This window comes from Ranitomeya variabilis, chromosome 4 (genome assembly GCF_051348905.1).
Source record: "Ranitomeya variabilis isolate aRanVar5 chromosome 4, aRanVar5.hap1, whole genome shotgun sequence".
Lineage (NCBI taxonomy): Eukaryota > Metazoa > Chordata > Amphibia > Anura > Dendrobatidae > Ranitomeya > Ranitomeya variabilis.
In genome coordinates this window covers 252,251,603-252,269,325 of record NC_135235.1, presented here as the reverse complement: position 1 = coordinate 252,269,325, position 17,723 = coordinate 252,251,603, and the positions used below count along the sequence as shown (strand labels likewise).

Here is a 17,723-nt window from a genome sequence, read left to right as displayed (position 1 = left end):
GCAGCATCTCATGCGGCGTTTCACAGGGCGTCTCATGCAGCGTCTCGCACAGCGTCTCATGCGGCGTTTCATAGGGCGTCTCATGCAGCGTCTCGCACAGCGTCTCATGCGGCGTTTCATAGGGCGTCTCATGCGGCGTTTCGCACAGCGTCTCATGCGGCGCCTCATACTATGTCTCGCACGGCGTCTCATGCTGCGTTTCACAGGGTGTCTCTCGCGGCGTTTCACAGGGCGTCTCATGCAGCGTCTCGCACAGCGTCTCATGCGGCGTTTCATAGGGCGTCTCATGCAGCGTTTTTCCCGGGGGCGTCTCATGCTGCGTTTCGCACAGCGTCTCATGCAGCGTTTCACAGGGCGTCTCATGCAGTGTCTCGCACAGCATCCCATGCGGCGTTTCATAGGGCGTCTCGTGCGGCGTTTCACAGGGCGTCTCATGCGGCGTTTCGCACAGCGTCTCATGCAGCATCTCATGCGGCGTTTCACAGGGCGTCTCATGCGGCGTTTCACAGGGCGTCTCATGCAGCGTCTCATGCGGCGTTTCATAGGGCGTCTCATGCGGCGTTTCATAGGGCGTCTCATGCAGCGTCTCGCACGGCGTTTCATAGGGCGTCTCATGCGGCGTTTCACAGGGCGTCTCACACAGCGTCTCGCACAGTGTCTCATGCGGCGTTTCATAGGGCGTCTCATGCGGCGTTTCGCACAGCGTCTCATGCGGCGTCTCGCACGGCGTCTCATGCTGCGTTTCACAGGGTGTCTCACGCGGCGTTCACAGGGCGTCTCGCACAGCGTCTCATGCGGCGTCTCGCACGGCGTCTCATGCTGCGTTTCACAGGGTGTCTCACGCGGCGTTTCACAGGGCGTCTCGCACAGCGTCTCATGCGGCGTTTCACAGGGCGTCTCATGCAGCGTCTCGCACAGTGTCTCATGCGGCGTTTCATAGGGCGTCTCATGCGGCGTTTCGCACAGCGTCTCATGCGGCGTCTCGCACGGCGTCTCATGCTGCGTTTCACAGGGTGTCTCACGCGGCGTTTCACAGGGCGTCTCGCACAGCGTCTCATGCGGCGTTTCACAGGGCGTCTCATGCAGCGTCTCGCACAGCGTCTCATGCGGCGTTTCATAGGGCGTCTCATGCAGCGTTTTTCCCGGGGGCATCTCATGCTGCGTTTCGCACAGCGTCTCATGCAGCGTCTCATGCGGCGTTTCACAGGGCGTCTCATGCAGTGTCTCGCACAGCGTCTCATGCGGCGTTTCATAGGGCGTCTCGTGCGGCGTTTCACAGGGCGTCTCATGCGGCGTTTCGCACAGCGTCTCATGCAGCATCTCATGCGGTGTTTCACAGGGCATCTCATGCGGCGTTTCACAGGGCGTCTCATGCAGCGTCTCATGCAGAGTTTCACAGGGCGTCTCATGCGGCGTTTCACAGGGCGTCTCATGCAGCGTCTCGCACAGCGTCTCATGCGGTGTTTCATAGGGCGTCTCATGCGGCGTTTCGCACAGCGTCTCATGCAGAGTTTCACAGGGCGTCTCATGCGGCGTTTCGCACAGCGTCTCATGCAGCGTCTCATGCGGCGTTTCGCACAGCGTCTCATGCGGCGTTTCGCACAGTGTCTCATGCGGCGTTTCGCACAGCGTCTCATGCAGCGTCTCATGCAGAGTTTCACACTGCGCCGCAGTTCATTGCCGTCGTTGCTTTTTACTATTGGACGTTACTGCCCCCTAGTGGCTGCTGATGGATAAAGACTCAAGGCCCCAAATTCATCTCTGTCACAGCAGAAAAAAAGGACAAACCTTGTCACCGCGTTCTGCGACCCACGACTTTTTATTTTTCCATTGATTGTGTTTTATGTTTTGATATGTCATTTTTATTGCTATCTATGTGGGAAATGTGCGATAATTTGATCGCGTTTATTACATTTCTGGGAGGAGCATTAATTTACAACCAGACAATTCTGACATTTTGATTTTGTTTTTTCTTACTTTTCAGCATTTACTTTTTTCTTGGAAAAGTTTTTATTTTTTCAATATTTAAACTTTTTTTTTTACTTTTACTTTTTTACTTTACTTTTTAGTTCTCCCCCAAGGGGCGTGGAGCCAGTTCTGACCTGAACACGGCAGGATGAGGAGCTGCGACTATGTGCAGCACAAAACGCAGCCAGCCATTATTAATAGTTATTATCGTCTATTCGTAGCTTTTCTTTTGTGACTGTTGTTCTTCTTCCACCAAGTGTTAAGTTCTGTGGAATTTGTTACTGCTATACAAATATTTTTTTGCTTTTTTTTCTCATGCATTTACAGTATTATCAGTGCATTTATAGAGAGACTAGCTGTACTACCCGGCTTCGCCCGGGGTAATAACTGCTGTTAGCAAAATAGAATGTGTTAACAAAAATTTATTCTGCACAAAAAAAACACAAAACAAATAGATGTAATTATTAAAAGGCAAAAACTAAGCTAATAGAAGCATTTTACAACATATATTTCAACACCAGAGATATTCCACACAGATTTAACTAAATTGGCCAAGTAATGTGAAGTAATCTTCTACTACTTATTCGAGAGCCTTTTGATAAATGACATTCTTAGTTTTTCCTTCAGGTGCAAAGACAAACAGATTTTTGGCTGTTCCAACTCTTGAACAGGCCACATAAAGTTGACCATGAGAAAAGCATGGAGATTGTAAATCTAAGCTAGCTGAAGAGCCCGGCGTTGCCTGGGCATAGTAAATATCTGTGGTTAGTTATAGCACCTCACTTCTCTTATTTTCCCATCACGCCTCTCATTTTCCCCATCACATCTTTCATTTTCCCCCTCACATCTCTCATTTTCTCCCTCACACCTCTCATTTTCCCCCTCACTCCTCTTATTTTCCCCCTCACTCCTCTCATTCCCCCCTAACACTTGTCATTTCGACCTCACATCTGTCATTTTCCGATCACTCCACTATTTTCCCTCACTCCTCTCATTTTGCACTCACACCTTTTCATTTTCACCTCACACCTCTCATTTTCACCTCAGTATATACATGTTTGTCATCTCCCTTATATATAGTATACACCTGTATGTCATCTCCTGTATATAGTATATACCTGTATGTCATCTCCCCTTTATATAGTATATACCTGCTGTGTGTCATCTCCCCTGTATATAGTATATACCTGTATGTCATCTCCTCCTATATATAGTATATTATTATTATTATTATTATGATATATAGTATATACCTGTATGTAATCTCCTCCTGTATATAGTATATACCTGTGTGTCATCTCACCTATATATAGTATATATCTGTGTGTCATCTCCTCCTGTATATAGTATATACCTGTATGTCATCTCCTCCTGTATATACTATATACCTGTAGGTAATCTGCTCCTGTATATAGTATATACCTATGTGTCATCTCCTTCTGTATATAGTATATACCTGTATGTCATCTCCTGCTGTATGTAGTATGTACCTGTATGTCATCTCCTCCTCTATATAGTATATACCTGTGTGTCATCTCTCCTGTATATAGTATATACCTGTGTGTCATCTCCTCCTGCATATAGTATATACCTGTGTGTCATCTCCCCTGTAAATAGTATATACCTGTGTGTCATCTCCTCCTGTATATAGTATATATCTGTATGTCATCTCCTCCTGTATTAGACCTCGTTCACACGTTATTTGGTCAGTATTTTTACCTCAGTATTTGTAAGCTAAATTGGCAGCCTGATAAATCTCCAGCCAACAGTAAGCCCACCCCCTGGCAGTATATATTAGCTCACACATACACATAATAGACTGGTCATGTGACTGACAGCTGCCGGATTCCTATATGGTACATTTGTTGCTCTTGTAGTTTTTCAGCTTATTAATCAGATTTTTATTTTTGAAGGATAATACCAGACTTGTGTGTGTTTTAGGGCGAGTTTCGTGTGTCAAGTTGTGTGTGTTGAGTTGCGTGTGGCGACATGCATGTAGCGACTTTTGTGAGATGAGTTTTGTGTGGCGACATGCGTGTAGCAACTTTTTGTGTGTCGAGTTGCATGTGACAGGTTAGTGTAGCAAGTTGTGTGCAGCAAGTTTTGCGCGTGGCGAGTTTTGCGCGTGGCGAGTTTTATGTGTGGTGCCTTTTGAGTATGTGCAAGTTTTGTGTGAGGCAACTTTTGCATGTGTTGCAACTTTTGTGCATGTGGCAATTTTTCCGCGTGTGCAAGTTTTGCGTGTGGCGAGTTTTCCATGAGGTGAGTTTTGCACGTGTGGCGAGTTTTGCATGTGGAGAGTTTTGCGTGTGGCGAGTTTTGAGCTGCGACTTTTGTGTTTCTACTTTTATGTGGCGAGGTTGGTGTATGTGTGGTGAAATGTGCGCTGAGGGTGGTATATGTGTTTGAGCACGTGGTAGTGTGTGGCGCATTTTGTGTGTGTGTTCATATCCCCGTGGTGGTGTGGTGATTATCCCATGTCGGGGCCCCACCTTAGCAACTGTACAGTATATACTCTTTGGCGCCATCGCTCTCATTCTTTAAGTCCCCCTTGTTCACATCTGGCAGCTGTCAATTTGCCTCCAACACTTTTCCTTTCATTTTTTCCCCTTTATGTAGATAGGGGCAAAATTGTTTGGTGAATTGGAAAGCGCGGGGTTAAAATTTCACCTCACAACATAGCTTTGACGCTCTCAGGGTCCAGACGTGTGACTGTGAAAAATTTTGTGCCTGTAGCTGCGACGCCTCCACCACTTTTCCTTTCACTTTTTCCCCATTATGTAGATAGGGGCAAAATTGTTTGGTGAATTGAAAAGCGCGGGGTTAAAATTTCACCTCACAACATAGCCTATGACGCTCTCGGGGTCCAGACGTGTGACTGTGCAAAATTTTGTGGCTGTAGCTGCGACGGTTCAGATGCCAATCCCGGACAGACAGACATACATACACACATACATACACACATTCAGCTTTATATATTAGATAAACGGATGAGAGACAGTTCAGCATGTCCCCTGCAAAGGAGAAACGATGAAATCCCCAAAAGCAGAGCTCTGCGGGGCGGGAGGGTTGGAGCTCTGCGGTGCGGGGGGGTCTGCGCTCTGCGGTGCGGGAGGGGTCTGCGCTCTGCGAGGCATGAGGGTCAGCGTTCTGCGAGGCGGGAGGGGTCGGCGCTCTGCGGTGCGGGAGGGGTCGGAGCTCTGCGGTGCGGGAGGGGTCAGAGCTCTGCGGTGCGGGGGGGGTCGGAGCGGTGCGGGAGGGGTCTGCGCTCTGCGAGGCATGAGGGTCAGCGTTCTGCGGGGCGGGAGGGTCGGCGCTCTGCGGGGCGGGAGGGTCGGCGCTCTGCGGGGCGGAAGGGTCGGCGCTCAGGGGGGCGGGAGGGTCGGCGTTCCGCGGGGCGGGAGGGTCGGCGTTCCGCGGGGCGGGAGGGTCGGCGCTCCGCGGGGCGGGAGGGTCGGCTTTCCGCGGGGCGGGAGGGTCGGCGTTCCGCGGGGCGGGAGGGTCGGCGTTCCGCGAGGCGGGAGGGTCGGCGTTCCGCGAGGCGGGAGGGTCGGCGTTCTGTGAGGCGGGAGGGTCGGCGTTCTGTGGGCCGGGAGGGTCGGCGTTCTGCGGTGTGCGAGGGTCGGCGTTCTGCGGGGCGGGAGGGGCGGCGTTCTGCGGGGCGAGAAAGTGGGGTATTAGTGTAAATTATAATGCACTGGCTTCTTCGTGCAGTCGCTTTGATCGCCCTCAGCCGTTGCAGGTCAGGAGCCACGAGGGGGCGGAGAGGAAATATCACTAAATACCAACATGTGGGCGACATGAGATAAAGGCAGACGTGGTTTCTGGGTGTCACTCGCCCGTCATGTCAGAAAAAGGAAACGTTCCGACATCTCTGAGCGAGAACCATCTGGTCAGAAACCTCAGATGATAAATCGCCTTTTATTGTTCTTTTTACTGTTTGTTTCTGTCTTCACCAAATTTTCTAAATATAAACAATGTTTCTCTGTTACATTGTTGCTGGTGCCGCACAGAGCTGGTTGACACCGGCATCCAGGAGGAAGATGGGAGACGTCTGTGTGCGGGGTCCGTCTATAACCCCCGGCCTGTATACAGATGGGGGAGACATTACTGCAGCGCACGGATGGGGGAGTCCTTCTATAACCCACCTTTCTACCTCCTCTTGCAGCCTCTGCGGATTAACAGCCACCCGGGCCCTAAGAAGCGCTGCCTGTTCGTGTGCCGGCACGGGGAGCGGATGGACGTGGTGTTCGGGAAGTATTGGCTGTCGCAGTGTTTTGATGCTAAAGGTAAAAAGCAAAGCCGTCGTCTTCCAGAGTCTAACGCTCGTCTCGGCTCCGGTCTGGTGCGGACATATAGTGACCTGGGATAATGGGTCATTATTCTTAATATTATATTTATTATTATTATATAGGGTCATGGCTATAATGCCAGATGGACGGTGAGCACTGACACTGCAGAGCGATCACTGACCTATTCTGACTGCAGATCGCAGTGCCGCTTTGTACCACATGGAGGCGCCGTGGGCGGCTGGGAACAACCCTTCGGGCTCTGTATTGGCGGCTGTTGGTAGCCGAGTCCCTGCAGTGTCTGTAACAGTGTAGGGGGCCGGGCGGTGTGGACTGTTGAGACTTCAGACATTCAGGACCAATGTTTCCGGGTTGCAGAACTTTGATACATTGTTGTTATAATTCTTTTCTTGTATTTTCCTGGTTTTGGTTCAGGCCGCTACATCCGGACAAACCTGAATATGCCGCCCAGCTTACCGCAGAGGAGCGGCGGGTGCCGGGACTATGAGAAGGACGCCCCCATAACCGTCTTCGGATGCACTCAAGCAAAACTTGTTGGTGAGTTTTAGGGGTCCGTTTCTCAGCACCATAGACTCCGTGCTGCATTATGTGTCACCATCGTTATTGGGTGTGTTGCCCTGCAGGGACCGCGCGGACCACTAAGTCCACAGTGGGACCTCGTCCACTTGCTGACGCTTCTTCCACGGGTAATGGGTGGTTTTCTAATTATAGGAGAAGCTTTGCTGGAGAGTAACACGACGGTAGACTTCGTATATTGTTCCCCATCGCTGCGCTGTGTCCAGACGGCACACAGCATACTGAGAGGTGAGACCCCGGCACATGTGTAACTGTCCGGACATTGGGGGCCGCCTCTTGGGTTGAGTTCACAGCGCAGCGGCACAATATCCAGATGGCGGCTGTGCCTCCAGGTGGGCACCAATGACTGATCCCAGAAAGAGGCTCCCAGCGCCCACACGTCCCAGATCTGAGCCCCCCGGGCGTCTGGCTGCTCTTACAAATGTCAGTCAGTTGCTACAGAGGAAATCTACAATCACCGACTCCCATTTATACAGTTCGGAAACCAACCATCCTTTCCAGCTCATTATAGGGCGTCTCATGTGTGGACCCCAGGGCGACCCCTCTGTGTGTCTCATCAGGTCTTATATTCTGCTCACATCCAGAGCTGCAAGCAAACTTCTGCCGGTCTCTGACAAGTGTAATAGTTCCCGTAATGCACGCGTCACTCCGGCGTCCTGTCCGGGATGGAGCTGTGTAGACAATGGCGGCTGTAAAAGCTTCATCCTCATACAGCAGCACTCCGTACACAAGGAAGCAGCAGACATTTCATGCAGCTCTGGCTGTGACTAGAGGAAGAGTGATTATGTTTCGTTTTTGCCCAATCTGATCTGATCTCGTCTCTTGTTGTCCAGGACTCAATCAAGAAAATAAGTGCAAAATCCGCATAGAGCCCGGGTTATTTGAGTGGACCAAGTGGGTGTCAGGCACGACCCTGCCCGCCTGGCTCACCCCGGCCGAGCTGGCGGCTGCAAACCTCAGCGTTGATACAACGTACAGGTAAAAGGGCAAATGGTTGTGGCACTAATGTAGGACAGTGTACAGACTGGTGGTCCGGGACGCCACCCCGATGTTTACTGCGGCCCGCAGAGGGGGGAGACGTTACTGTGGCCCAGGGACGGGGGGAGACGTTACTGTGGCCCGCAGAGGGGGGGAGATGTTACCGCGGCCCAGGGATGGGGGGGAGACGTTACTGCGGCCCAGGGATGGGGGGGAGACGTTACTGCGGCCCAGGGACAGGGGGGGGAGACGTTACTGCGGCCCGCAGAGGGGGGAGACGTTACTGTGGCCCGCAGAGGGGGGGGGAGATGTTACTGTGGCCCAGGGACGGGGGGGGCGGGGGGGGGAGAGATGTTACTGCGGCCCAGGGACGGGAGGGAGACGTTACTGCGGCCCAGGGACAGGGGAAGATGTTACTGCGGCCCAGGGATGGGGGGGGGAGACGTTACTGCGGCCCGCAGAGGGGGGAGACGTTACTGCGGCCCAGGGGGGGGGGGAGGGGGAGACGTTACTGTGGCCCGCAGGGGGGGGGGAGATGTTACTGTGGCCCAGGGATTGGGGGGGGGAAGATGTTACTGCGGCCCAGGGATGGGGGGGGGGAGATTTTACTGCGGCCCAGGGACTGGGGGAGACGTTACCATGGCCCGCAGAGGGGGGGGGAGATGTTACTGCGGCCCACGGACAGGGGAGACGTTACTGCGGCCCAGGGACAGAGAAGACGTTACTGCGGCCCAGGGATGGGGGAAGATGTTACTGCGGCCCGCAGAGGGGACGGGGGGTGGAGATGTTACTGCGGCCCACGGACAGGGGAGACGTTACTGTGGCCCGCAGGGGGGGGGGGGGGGGGAGATGTTTCTGCGGCCCACGGACAGGGGAGACGTTACTGCGGCCCACGGAGGGGTGGGAGATGTTACTATGGCCCAGGGACAGAGAAGACGTTACTGCGGCCCAGGGATGGGGGAACACGTTGGTACAGCCCGTGGACGGGGGGGGAGACATTGGTACGGCCTGTGGACAGGGGGGAGATGTTGGTTTGGCCCGCAGACAGGGGGGAGACGTTGGCACGGCCTGTGGACTGGGGGAGACGTTGGTACGACCTGTGGACGGGGGGGGGAGATGTTGGTGCGGCCTGCGGACGGGGGGGGGGGGACGTTGGCGCGGCCTGCGGACGGGGGGGGGGAGACTTTGGCGCGGCCTGCGGACGGGGGGGGGGAGACGTTGGCGCGGCCTGCGGATGGGGGGGGGGACAAAGTCTTTCGAGTGTTCTGTAAATCTTTTACCGATGTGACATCTATTAAAAAAAATAAAAGTCCTAGACACCGTCCTGGAAATGACTCGTTAATTAACCAGATCCCGTTTTGCTGCTCAGCACCACAGCACAGGATCCAAGACCAGCAGTGACGACTGACACTTGGAGCAATTGTTATGACATGAGGAAGATTCATGTACGTTATTCAGGGCCTGTGGAAAGCTGGGTGACAAATATGGCGGCCATTAGCAGTGTCGGTGTGTAGGAGACCTCTGTGCTGACCGCTGCCGTCTCCCCGCAGACCTCACATACCGAGCAGTAAGCTGGTTGTGTCCGAGACGTACGAGACGTACATGAGCCGCAGCTTCCAGGTCACCAAGGACATTCTGGGAGAATGCAGAAGTAAAGGTGAGATCCCGGACAGGGAGGCCAGTGTGACGCCCTCCCCGAAGTGTGGCCCGAACAACGTGAACAGTGGGGCCCCAACTGCCAACACATCGCACATCACAGGGCCGGGCGTGACATGAAGCCGTTCTCTGCTTATCGGCCTCTTTACACCGACTGACGAGCAATGATGGAGGCTGCGCGATCACTAGCGCTGCAGCGGCCCATACTGATGTGATCGGCAGCACGTGTCCTGTGTACAGCGGGCGACGTGCTGCCGACAACCATGATTTATGTCCCGGCGTAAACAATCCTTCACCTGATAAAGGAGCATTCAGCACATTTGTTGGGTGATTGTCTGCAGCGCCGGCATGTGTAAATGTGGATGACGCACACACCATAGGTCACACAAACGCCACACAGTGAGTCTCATACTGTGTGATACAAGCACACACTGTGTGATACAAGCACACCGCATTCTGCACACTCACAGCGCATACACTATATTCTGCACACTGCTAACACACTGCACGCACTATACTCTGCACACGCACGCTGCATACACCCCACACTATACTCTGCACACACATGCTGTTTACACTCTGCACACACGCACTATACTCTGCACACACGCTGCTTACACCCCACACACTATACTCTGCACACGCATGCTGTTTACACTCTGCACACACGCACTATATTCTGCACACGCACTATACTCTGCACACGCACGCTGCTTACACTCTGGACACGCACTATACTCTGCACACACGCTGCTTACACCCCACACACTATACTCTCCACACTTACACTGCTTACACACCACACGCACTATACTCTGCACACCTGCTGCTTACACACCACACGCACTATACTCTGCATGCGCACACTGCTTACACACCGCACGCACTATATTCTACACACGCACGCTGCTTACACCGCACACTCTATACTCTGCACACGCACGCTGCTTACACCGCACACTCTATACTCTGCACACGCACGCTGCTTACACCACACGCACTATACTCTGCACACGCACGCTGCTTACACACCGCACGCACTATACTCTGCACATGCACGCTTACACACCGCACGTACTATACTCTGCACACGCACGCACTATACTTTGCACGCATGTTGCTTACACACCACACGCACTCTATTTTGCACACGAACACTGCTTACACCGCACGCACTATGCGCACGCACTATACTTTGCACGCACGTTGCTTACACACCGCACGCACTATACTCTGCACACACGCTGCTTACACACCGCACGCACTATACTCTGCACACCCATGCTGTTTACACTCTGCACACACGCTGCTTACACCCCACACTATACTCTGCACACGCACACTGCTTACACACCGCACGCACTATACTCTGCACACGCACGCGGCTTACACTCTGCACACCTGCTGCTTACACACCACACGCACTATACTCTGCATGCGCACACTGCTTACACACCGCACGCACTATATTCTACACACGCAGCTGCTTACACCGCACACTCTATACTCTGCACACGCACGCTGCTTACACCACACGCTCTATACTCTGCACACGCACGCTGCTTACACACCGCACGCACTATATTCTACACACACGCTGCTTACACACCGCACGCACTATACTTTGCACATACGCTGCTTACACACCGCACGCACTATTCTGCACACGCACGCTGCTTACACCACACGCACTATATTCTGCACACGTACGCTGCTTACACACCGCACGCACTATACTCTGCACACGCACGCTGCTTGCACACGCACTATACTCTGCACACGCACACTGCATACAACAAACACCATACTCTGCACATGCACCACACATTATTGACTGTTTTTTTATAGTGCAGACATTAAACCTTTTTCAGACATTCCCTGTCTCCCAGGTAATAACATCCTCATCGTGGCCCACGCCTCGTCCCTGGAAGCCTGCACCCGACAACTACAGGGGCTCACGCAGCAGAACTCCAAGGATTTTGTGCAGGTTGTCAGAAAGGTAATAATGTGAGCGATTGCGCTCACTGTCCTCCTCACCGGTCGGGGCTGTTAAGGCTCTCAGCCATTGTAAGAATTCCTGCATGTACTCGGGGCCGGTAGGGATCGTCCAATCCTAAAGATACCGACAGGCCCCCGACCCCGCTCGCCCGTCACAAGGAATGGGGAGAAAGACGTCAGGAGTCACGCTGTCACTATCAGAGCTGGAGTGTCGTTACATTGTTACACTGCAGGAGGACATAACAGATTAGTCACATCAGCTGTGCTTCATACAGAGGGGGGACCTTTATATGGTGTCAGTGCCTGCTGGGAGTTGTGGTTCCACAGACGCTGGAGCCTCTCTGTCAGCAGCTCTTCTGTTCTGCATTAGTTAAACTTATGATAAAAGTAAAAGCGTTGTCCACCCCCAGAAAACCACGGCTGTCGCCTTCCACCACCAGCGCCGTCCCTATTTGTGGGTGGTGCCGTCTTGCTGCAGTACCACACACAACCTGTAGACAGAGGTGGCGCTGTGTTGAGCAGAAAGTCAGAGATCAGCAGAAAGATTTTTAGGTCTTGGCCTCCTCTCGCTTTTACCAGGCCTCGGTAATGTTGTGACTTTGCCCTGGTTGTCAACATTTGATTGCCGACTGAAGAAGTTTAGAGGATTTTTAAAAACTTCAGATCTGAGCAAGCAGAGCTGCAGTGTAAAGCACCATGTAGGGGCAGATCTAAGCCCCTCATCAGCAGTAGATTTCTGAGCACCTCAGACCCCTATACACAGTGCAGAGACCCTGGAGCCATTGATGTCGGTCACACCTATCGCTCCCTTGTGCTCTGCGCCGGCAGTTCTGACACATGTCCTCTTCTCGTTACAGATCCCGTACCTGGGCTTCTGCTGCTGCGAGGAGCTGGGGGACGCTGGCCTCTGGCAGCTGACGGACCCTCCAATTCTTCCTCTAACTCACGGACCTACAGGTGGATTTAACTGGAGAGAGACTTTACTGCAGGAATGAGCCGATGCCGCCCCTCCAGGCGCAGCGCCCACTGTACCAATGTATTCCAGGATTTGCCTACTATATATATATAAATATGAGTCTGTCAGGTTTCTAATAGATATTTTTGTTGTATATTGTCCTGGAGGGCAGGAATCTGCAGCCACTTTATACCAGTGTGACCTCAGGTCCGGTGTCGGCGAGTCCATGCTCGGCCTCGGTCCTGTTCTCGGCCTTGGTCCCGTGTGCAGCCTCTGCTGTTCACGGCCTTGGTTCCGTTAGCGGCCTCAGTCCCGTGCGCGGCCTCCTGGCATTGAGCGGACACCGGTAGCGTCTTCTGGGTCTTCATTTCATATGATGCGTCTGTCACTGATATCACTGATGTGAGCTGCGGAGCCCCTCGATATCACTGATGTGAGCTGCGGAGCCCCTCGATATCACTGATGCGTGCGGCGGAGCCCCTCGATATCACTGATGCGTGCGGCGGAGCCCCTCGATATCACTGATGCGTGTGGCGGAGCCCCTCGATATCACTGATGCGTGTGGCGGAGCCCCTCGATATCACTGATGTGTGCGGCGGTCCGGGACTTGTGTAGCACAGAGAAGTCTATCAGGGGTCGTCCATTGCTCTGAATGATGGGGAGACGGCCGATCAGACCCCGGTCATCATCCTCTTCGCTGCTTTTCCTTCACTTATTCTTCATTCCCGTAGCTCATAATACTGTGTCTGTCTCCTTTACAATGCACGTCTCTTCTCCTGAAATCCTCTGTGCTGCTGGGCCCTCGCTATTTCCACTGTCTGTTTCTTTTCTCACAGTTTCCTACTCTGTGCTGCTGTGGACTCCTCTCACTCTCGCTGGTCTCTGTTCTGCTCCTCACACTGGTAGGCCGGGGTCACACTTGCGAGTTCAATGCGAAAAACTCAGCCGAGTCTCTGGCATCAATACCCGGCACTGCCGCCGGCACTGGGGACCGGAGTGTGCGGATACATGTATTTCTATGCAGCCGCATGCTCCAGTCCGCAGTGTCGGGTATTGATGCCACAGACTCGCACGATTTTCTCGCATTGAACTCGCAAGTGTGACCCCGGCCTAAGGCTACTTTCACACTAGCGTTTTTTGCATACATCGCAATGCGTCGTTTTGGCGAAAAAACACATCCTGCAAAGTCGTCTGCAGGATGCGTTTTTTCCCCATAGACTAACATTAGCGACGCATTGCGACGTATTGACACACGTCTCAACCGTCGTGCGATGGTTGCGTCGTGTTGTGGCGGACCGCCGGCAGCAAAAAACGTTACATGTAACGTTTTTTTGTGCCGACGGTCCACCATTTCTGACCGCGCATGCGCGGCTGGAACTCCGCCCCCACCTCCCCGCACCTCACAATGGGGCAGCGGATGCGTGGAAAAACAGCATCCGCTGCCCCCGTTGTGCGGCGCTTGCACAGTATCTGTCGGTACGTCTGGCCGACGCAGCGCGACGGCCCTGTACCGACGCTAGTGTGAAAGTAGCCTAACACTGCAAACAACCTCAGACATGAGCTCTAGAGCCGGCAGAACCTTCTCCTGAAATACTCTGTGCTGCCCCCACTAGAGGTGTCTGAGGTGGCACTAGACAACCTTCTGTTTCTGCCATCAAGCCCCCGGACCCCGGTGCCACCAGAACTGGCCACTTCATATGCTCCATTTCCACTGACGTCTCCATTTAAGCTATCCAGGAGGAGGGCTGCAGTAAAGTGTGAGGTGTTGCTAAACCATGCCCACCTCCGTACGTTCTAAGGCACAAGCCCTGGGGGGTACAAGTTATACCAATGAAAGGGGCAGAGGGGGCAACTAAGTGCTGCAGAGCCCCCCAGGGAACAGGTCCAGAGCGAAGCTCCGATGTGCAGCCACAAAGTATTTATGAGGGAGTTGCACTATAAGGAATTGTCTAATATCGTGTTATCACTGATATGGGCCGAGTTTTCAGATAATCCTGCAGGTCTGTGCAGGGGGGGGATTCCCACCGCTGCCCCCACAGGACACTGCGCTGAGCACTATCATTGCGGTCTGCGCTGTTCTCCCCTCACAAACTCAGGAATAACATTGTCCTGGACAACTGCTCGTAATGCAATTCCCGAATGTAGCAAAGTGTCTGTGGTCGCTGCAGATAGCGACATAATGTGACAGTCTGATGGTGCGCTACAGGCAGGGGGGCTTCAATTCTTTGTGGCAGCTAAGGGTTAATGAACAACCTTACTTGTTTTTTGTTGTTGTTACATAGTTTCTGAGATCCGAAAACTTCCAGTGTCTAAAAACCAAAAACTACTCCTGAGAATCCCCCCCTTACACAGAGCCGGCCCCCGAGAATCCCCCCTTACACAGAGCTGGCCTGTGCAGATCCCCCCTTACACAGAGCCGGCCCATGCAAATCCCCCCTTACACAGAGCCGGACTGACAGCAACACAAACCATTTGTTGCGCCCAGTGAGACCCCTCTGCTTTTTGACTGTTTCCCGGAGCCATCGCCTCCAGTAACCTGTCCGCGATCTCTGCTCCCAGGAGAGTTGGGTGACGACTCTCGTGGCCGCCATTAGACTGGTGGTCTCTCACCCGGCAGAAGAGGGCGGCCGCAGATTTCTTCATCTTTGGGGGGGGATTATTTACTTCAAACATTTTTTTCTGTTATGTCCTTAATTAGAACTGGAAATTTCATAATGAGCAGCAGAATAATAATGTCGGGGGTCCGGTATTAATCCGAGCAGCGGGCACAGAGCCTCTGGATGTGCTGAAAAGTTATAAAGTGGGCTTAAAAGAAGAGGGGGCTTCTGGTGGGCTACAAGGAGGAGTAAGGTCAGCAGCTACTATGGGGGGATGCTGTGGACGAGGCGCAAGTGAAGACAGCATCGAGGCCCATGTGCTGCTCTGCACAGCTGATTTTCTCAGATTGGGGTCCATTTTGGCCCCCCCTAGCTTCCCTCACAATCTGCCCCTTCGGTATTCATTGTCCCTTATTCTTTCTAATAGACAGTGGCTCCTTGTGCCCACACCGGTGACATGTCTGCCCTCTACAGAAGGGGGCACTGGATGAGGCTGCGGCATAACCTGAAGCGCGTGGGCCCCGATACACTTTCTCCAATAGGGCCCCCACTATGGCAGGAATAGAATAATATTGGTGGTCTCCTATGGACCTTGTGGGGCACTGCAGCTTGTGTGCGACTGCGGTCCCTGCACCCACTGTAGTACTACCTGGGGCTTTGGGTGGACTATTGTAGGGGGGCTACAAGGGAAGCAAAGGGGCTTCATAAAGTCACCCACAGTCTTGGTAACTTGGGGGATTTTAGTGTGACCCCATTTCTGCCAGAAGCACAGGCCCTTTGGTGTAACCTCTGGCGCAGTAGATTTGGTATAAATGAAGGGGGTCTCGACAGAGGGGGCTCAGGAGACCGCACCATGTTCTGTGAGAGATCTGACTTTGTACATATCGTATTTCTCACTCCAAGCCCCCCCTGCGCCTTCTCGGGGCCCAGCCCGCGCTCTGCCCCTCAGGTGCCGCCTATGAAGCAGCCATGTAGCCCAGGCCATAAGAATAGTGGTTGGCCACCAGTGGAAGAACCAGAACTCCCAGCATGTCCTACTGGTGGCGCTGCGGGGAGCTGGGCACTTTTGCACTGTATTACAGAGTATATCGTATATTTTTATTTAAAGGACGACAATCAAAAACCAAATATTCTGACTTTGTGAAATGTTTGATGTTTCTCAGATTATTGTACAGGGGGAACGACTGCAGTAATGGGGCGATGTGATCAGGGGGTGAAACGAATTCCCAGTTTTTCCATATGGGGGGACATTATTGACCATCGCCGCAGCGACATCTGCGCTGACACAGTGCAACAACCTGTCAGCTGTGTGAGCAGGACGAGGCGGGATGGGGCGCTCTGAACCTGCCGTACCTCCGGTCTTACACCTCAGTCTTCTGCTTGGGGGGGAGGGGGCGGTCACCTCTTTGTGCAGCAGCTCCCTGCTGGTTCAGGGTCTGCCCGCAGTATGCCACACTGCATTGTGGGAGATTTCTAGAAAAGTCCAGAATTCTCGCTCACGTACAGGTGAATTATTTATGGAATGTTCGGTACTTGATCGCTTTCGCCATTAGGTCATTACATGGAACTTACCTTTTTTTTTTTTTTCTTTTTTTGCATTGACGTTAAGTATTTGCAAATATATGAACAAGGTGAAAGGAACAAATGCCGAGTGCAGCTCTGGGGGTGACTGCAGCTGTGGTCAGATGTCACGTCAGGGTAAAGCAAAGTGTTGTGAACTCGGGTTTAAACTTTAAAAAAAAAAAATAATAAATTCTTAATTATTTATTTTTTTTAGTAAAATTTGCATAAAGGTCCCGGGTGCTAAAGTCATCAGTGGGTGAAGCTTCCCGGTCACATTGCTTTATCTTCTGTCTTATTATGTCCGTGTTGTACCCGATGAGGTGATACATGCAATGACACATTACGGCTGCCCGTCAGCCCCTGAGAGGTCTGCACTGATCATGGACATTACCTTTGTACCTGATTGGAAGATCAAAGAAAAGTAGTGATTAATATCTTAGCTGATCCGGGGACGGTCTTGTGGATCCGCTGACCTTCCCTGCGACCGGAGAGCACCTTCTAAATGTTGCACTTTGCTTTGCCGGCTGCTAATCTGCTTGGAGGATCATTGTAGCATTAATATGGAATGTGACCAATTTGCAACCACTGAAAGGAAAAGACATTAAAACCGTACCACTTTCAGTCCACGTGCCCATTCTGTATTGTGTCTTTCATGCTTTGGTCTCCTGAAATAAATGTGACAATGTGTCTCTGAGCTGCAGTCCTTCTGGTGTCCTGTAGGGGGGGGGGGGGGCAGTGCTTATTCCCTGGAGGAGACATCACATAAGATCACACAGGGATTTGTGCAAACTTCTACATGTACATAATATACATGTGCAAGAATACAGCACCAGAACCACTGTGGGTGTAATGCTGGGTACACTCAATATTTGCATCTTTACCTGCTGCTGACACAGCCTCCATCCCTACACTGCTCTAGAACAATGTCCATGAACTGCATTTCAACTAGGTGAGCTGGACTTCAACTTTTTTTCTGCTAGCATCAGAACACCGCCTCCATTGGTAAAGAAATACAGCACCAAAACCAACGTCAGTACACCAATACAGCACCAGAACCACTGTCCGTACATGAATACAGCACTAGAATATGAAACAAAGCTTAGTACAGCGATCAATTGCAAT

The 17,723-nt window shown here is 52.5% G+C and overlaps 1 protein-coding gene across 5 annotated transcripts in view; it reads left to right on the top strand.

Annotated features, from left to right (window-relative positions):
- The window catches only part of UBASH3B (ubiquitin associated and SH3 domain containing B), a 164,555-nt gene extending 147,267 nt beyond the window's left edge, over positions 1-17,288 (top strand). For 3 of the 5 annotated variants that reach the window (XM_077249496.1, XM_077249493.1, XM_077249497.1), the window contains exons 8-14: positions 6,137-6,257; positions 6,693-6,815; positions 6,990-7,082; positions 7,688-7,832; positions 9,383-9,489; positions 11,360-11,487; positions 12,344-17,288. In XM_077249496.1, the coding sequence (XP_077105611.1) occupies positions 6,137-6,257; positions 6,693-6,815; positions 6,990-7,082; positions 7,688-7,832; positions 9,383-9,489; positions 11,360-11,487; positions 12,344-12,481 (855 nt within the window). In that variant the 3' untranslated portion in view covers positions 12,482-17,288. The other 2 variants (XM_077249494.1, XM_077249495.1) reach the window with 2 other exon arrangements.
- The last annotated feature ends 435 nt before the right edge of the window (positions 17,289-17,723 follow it).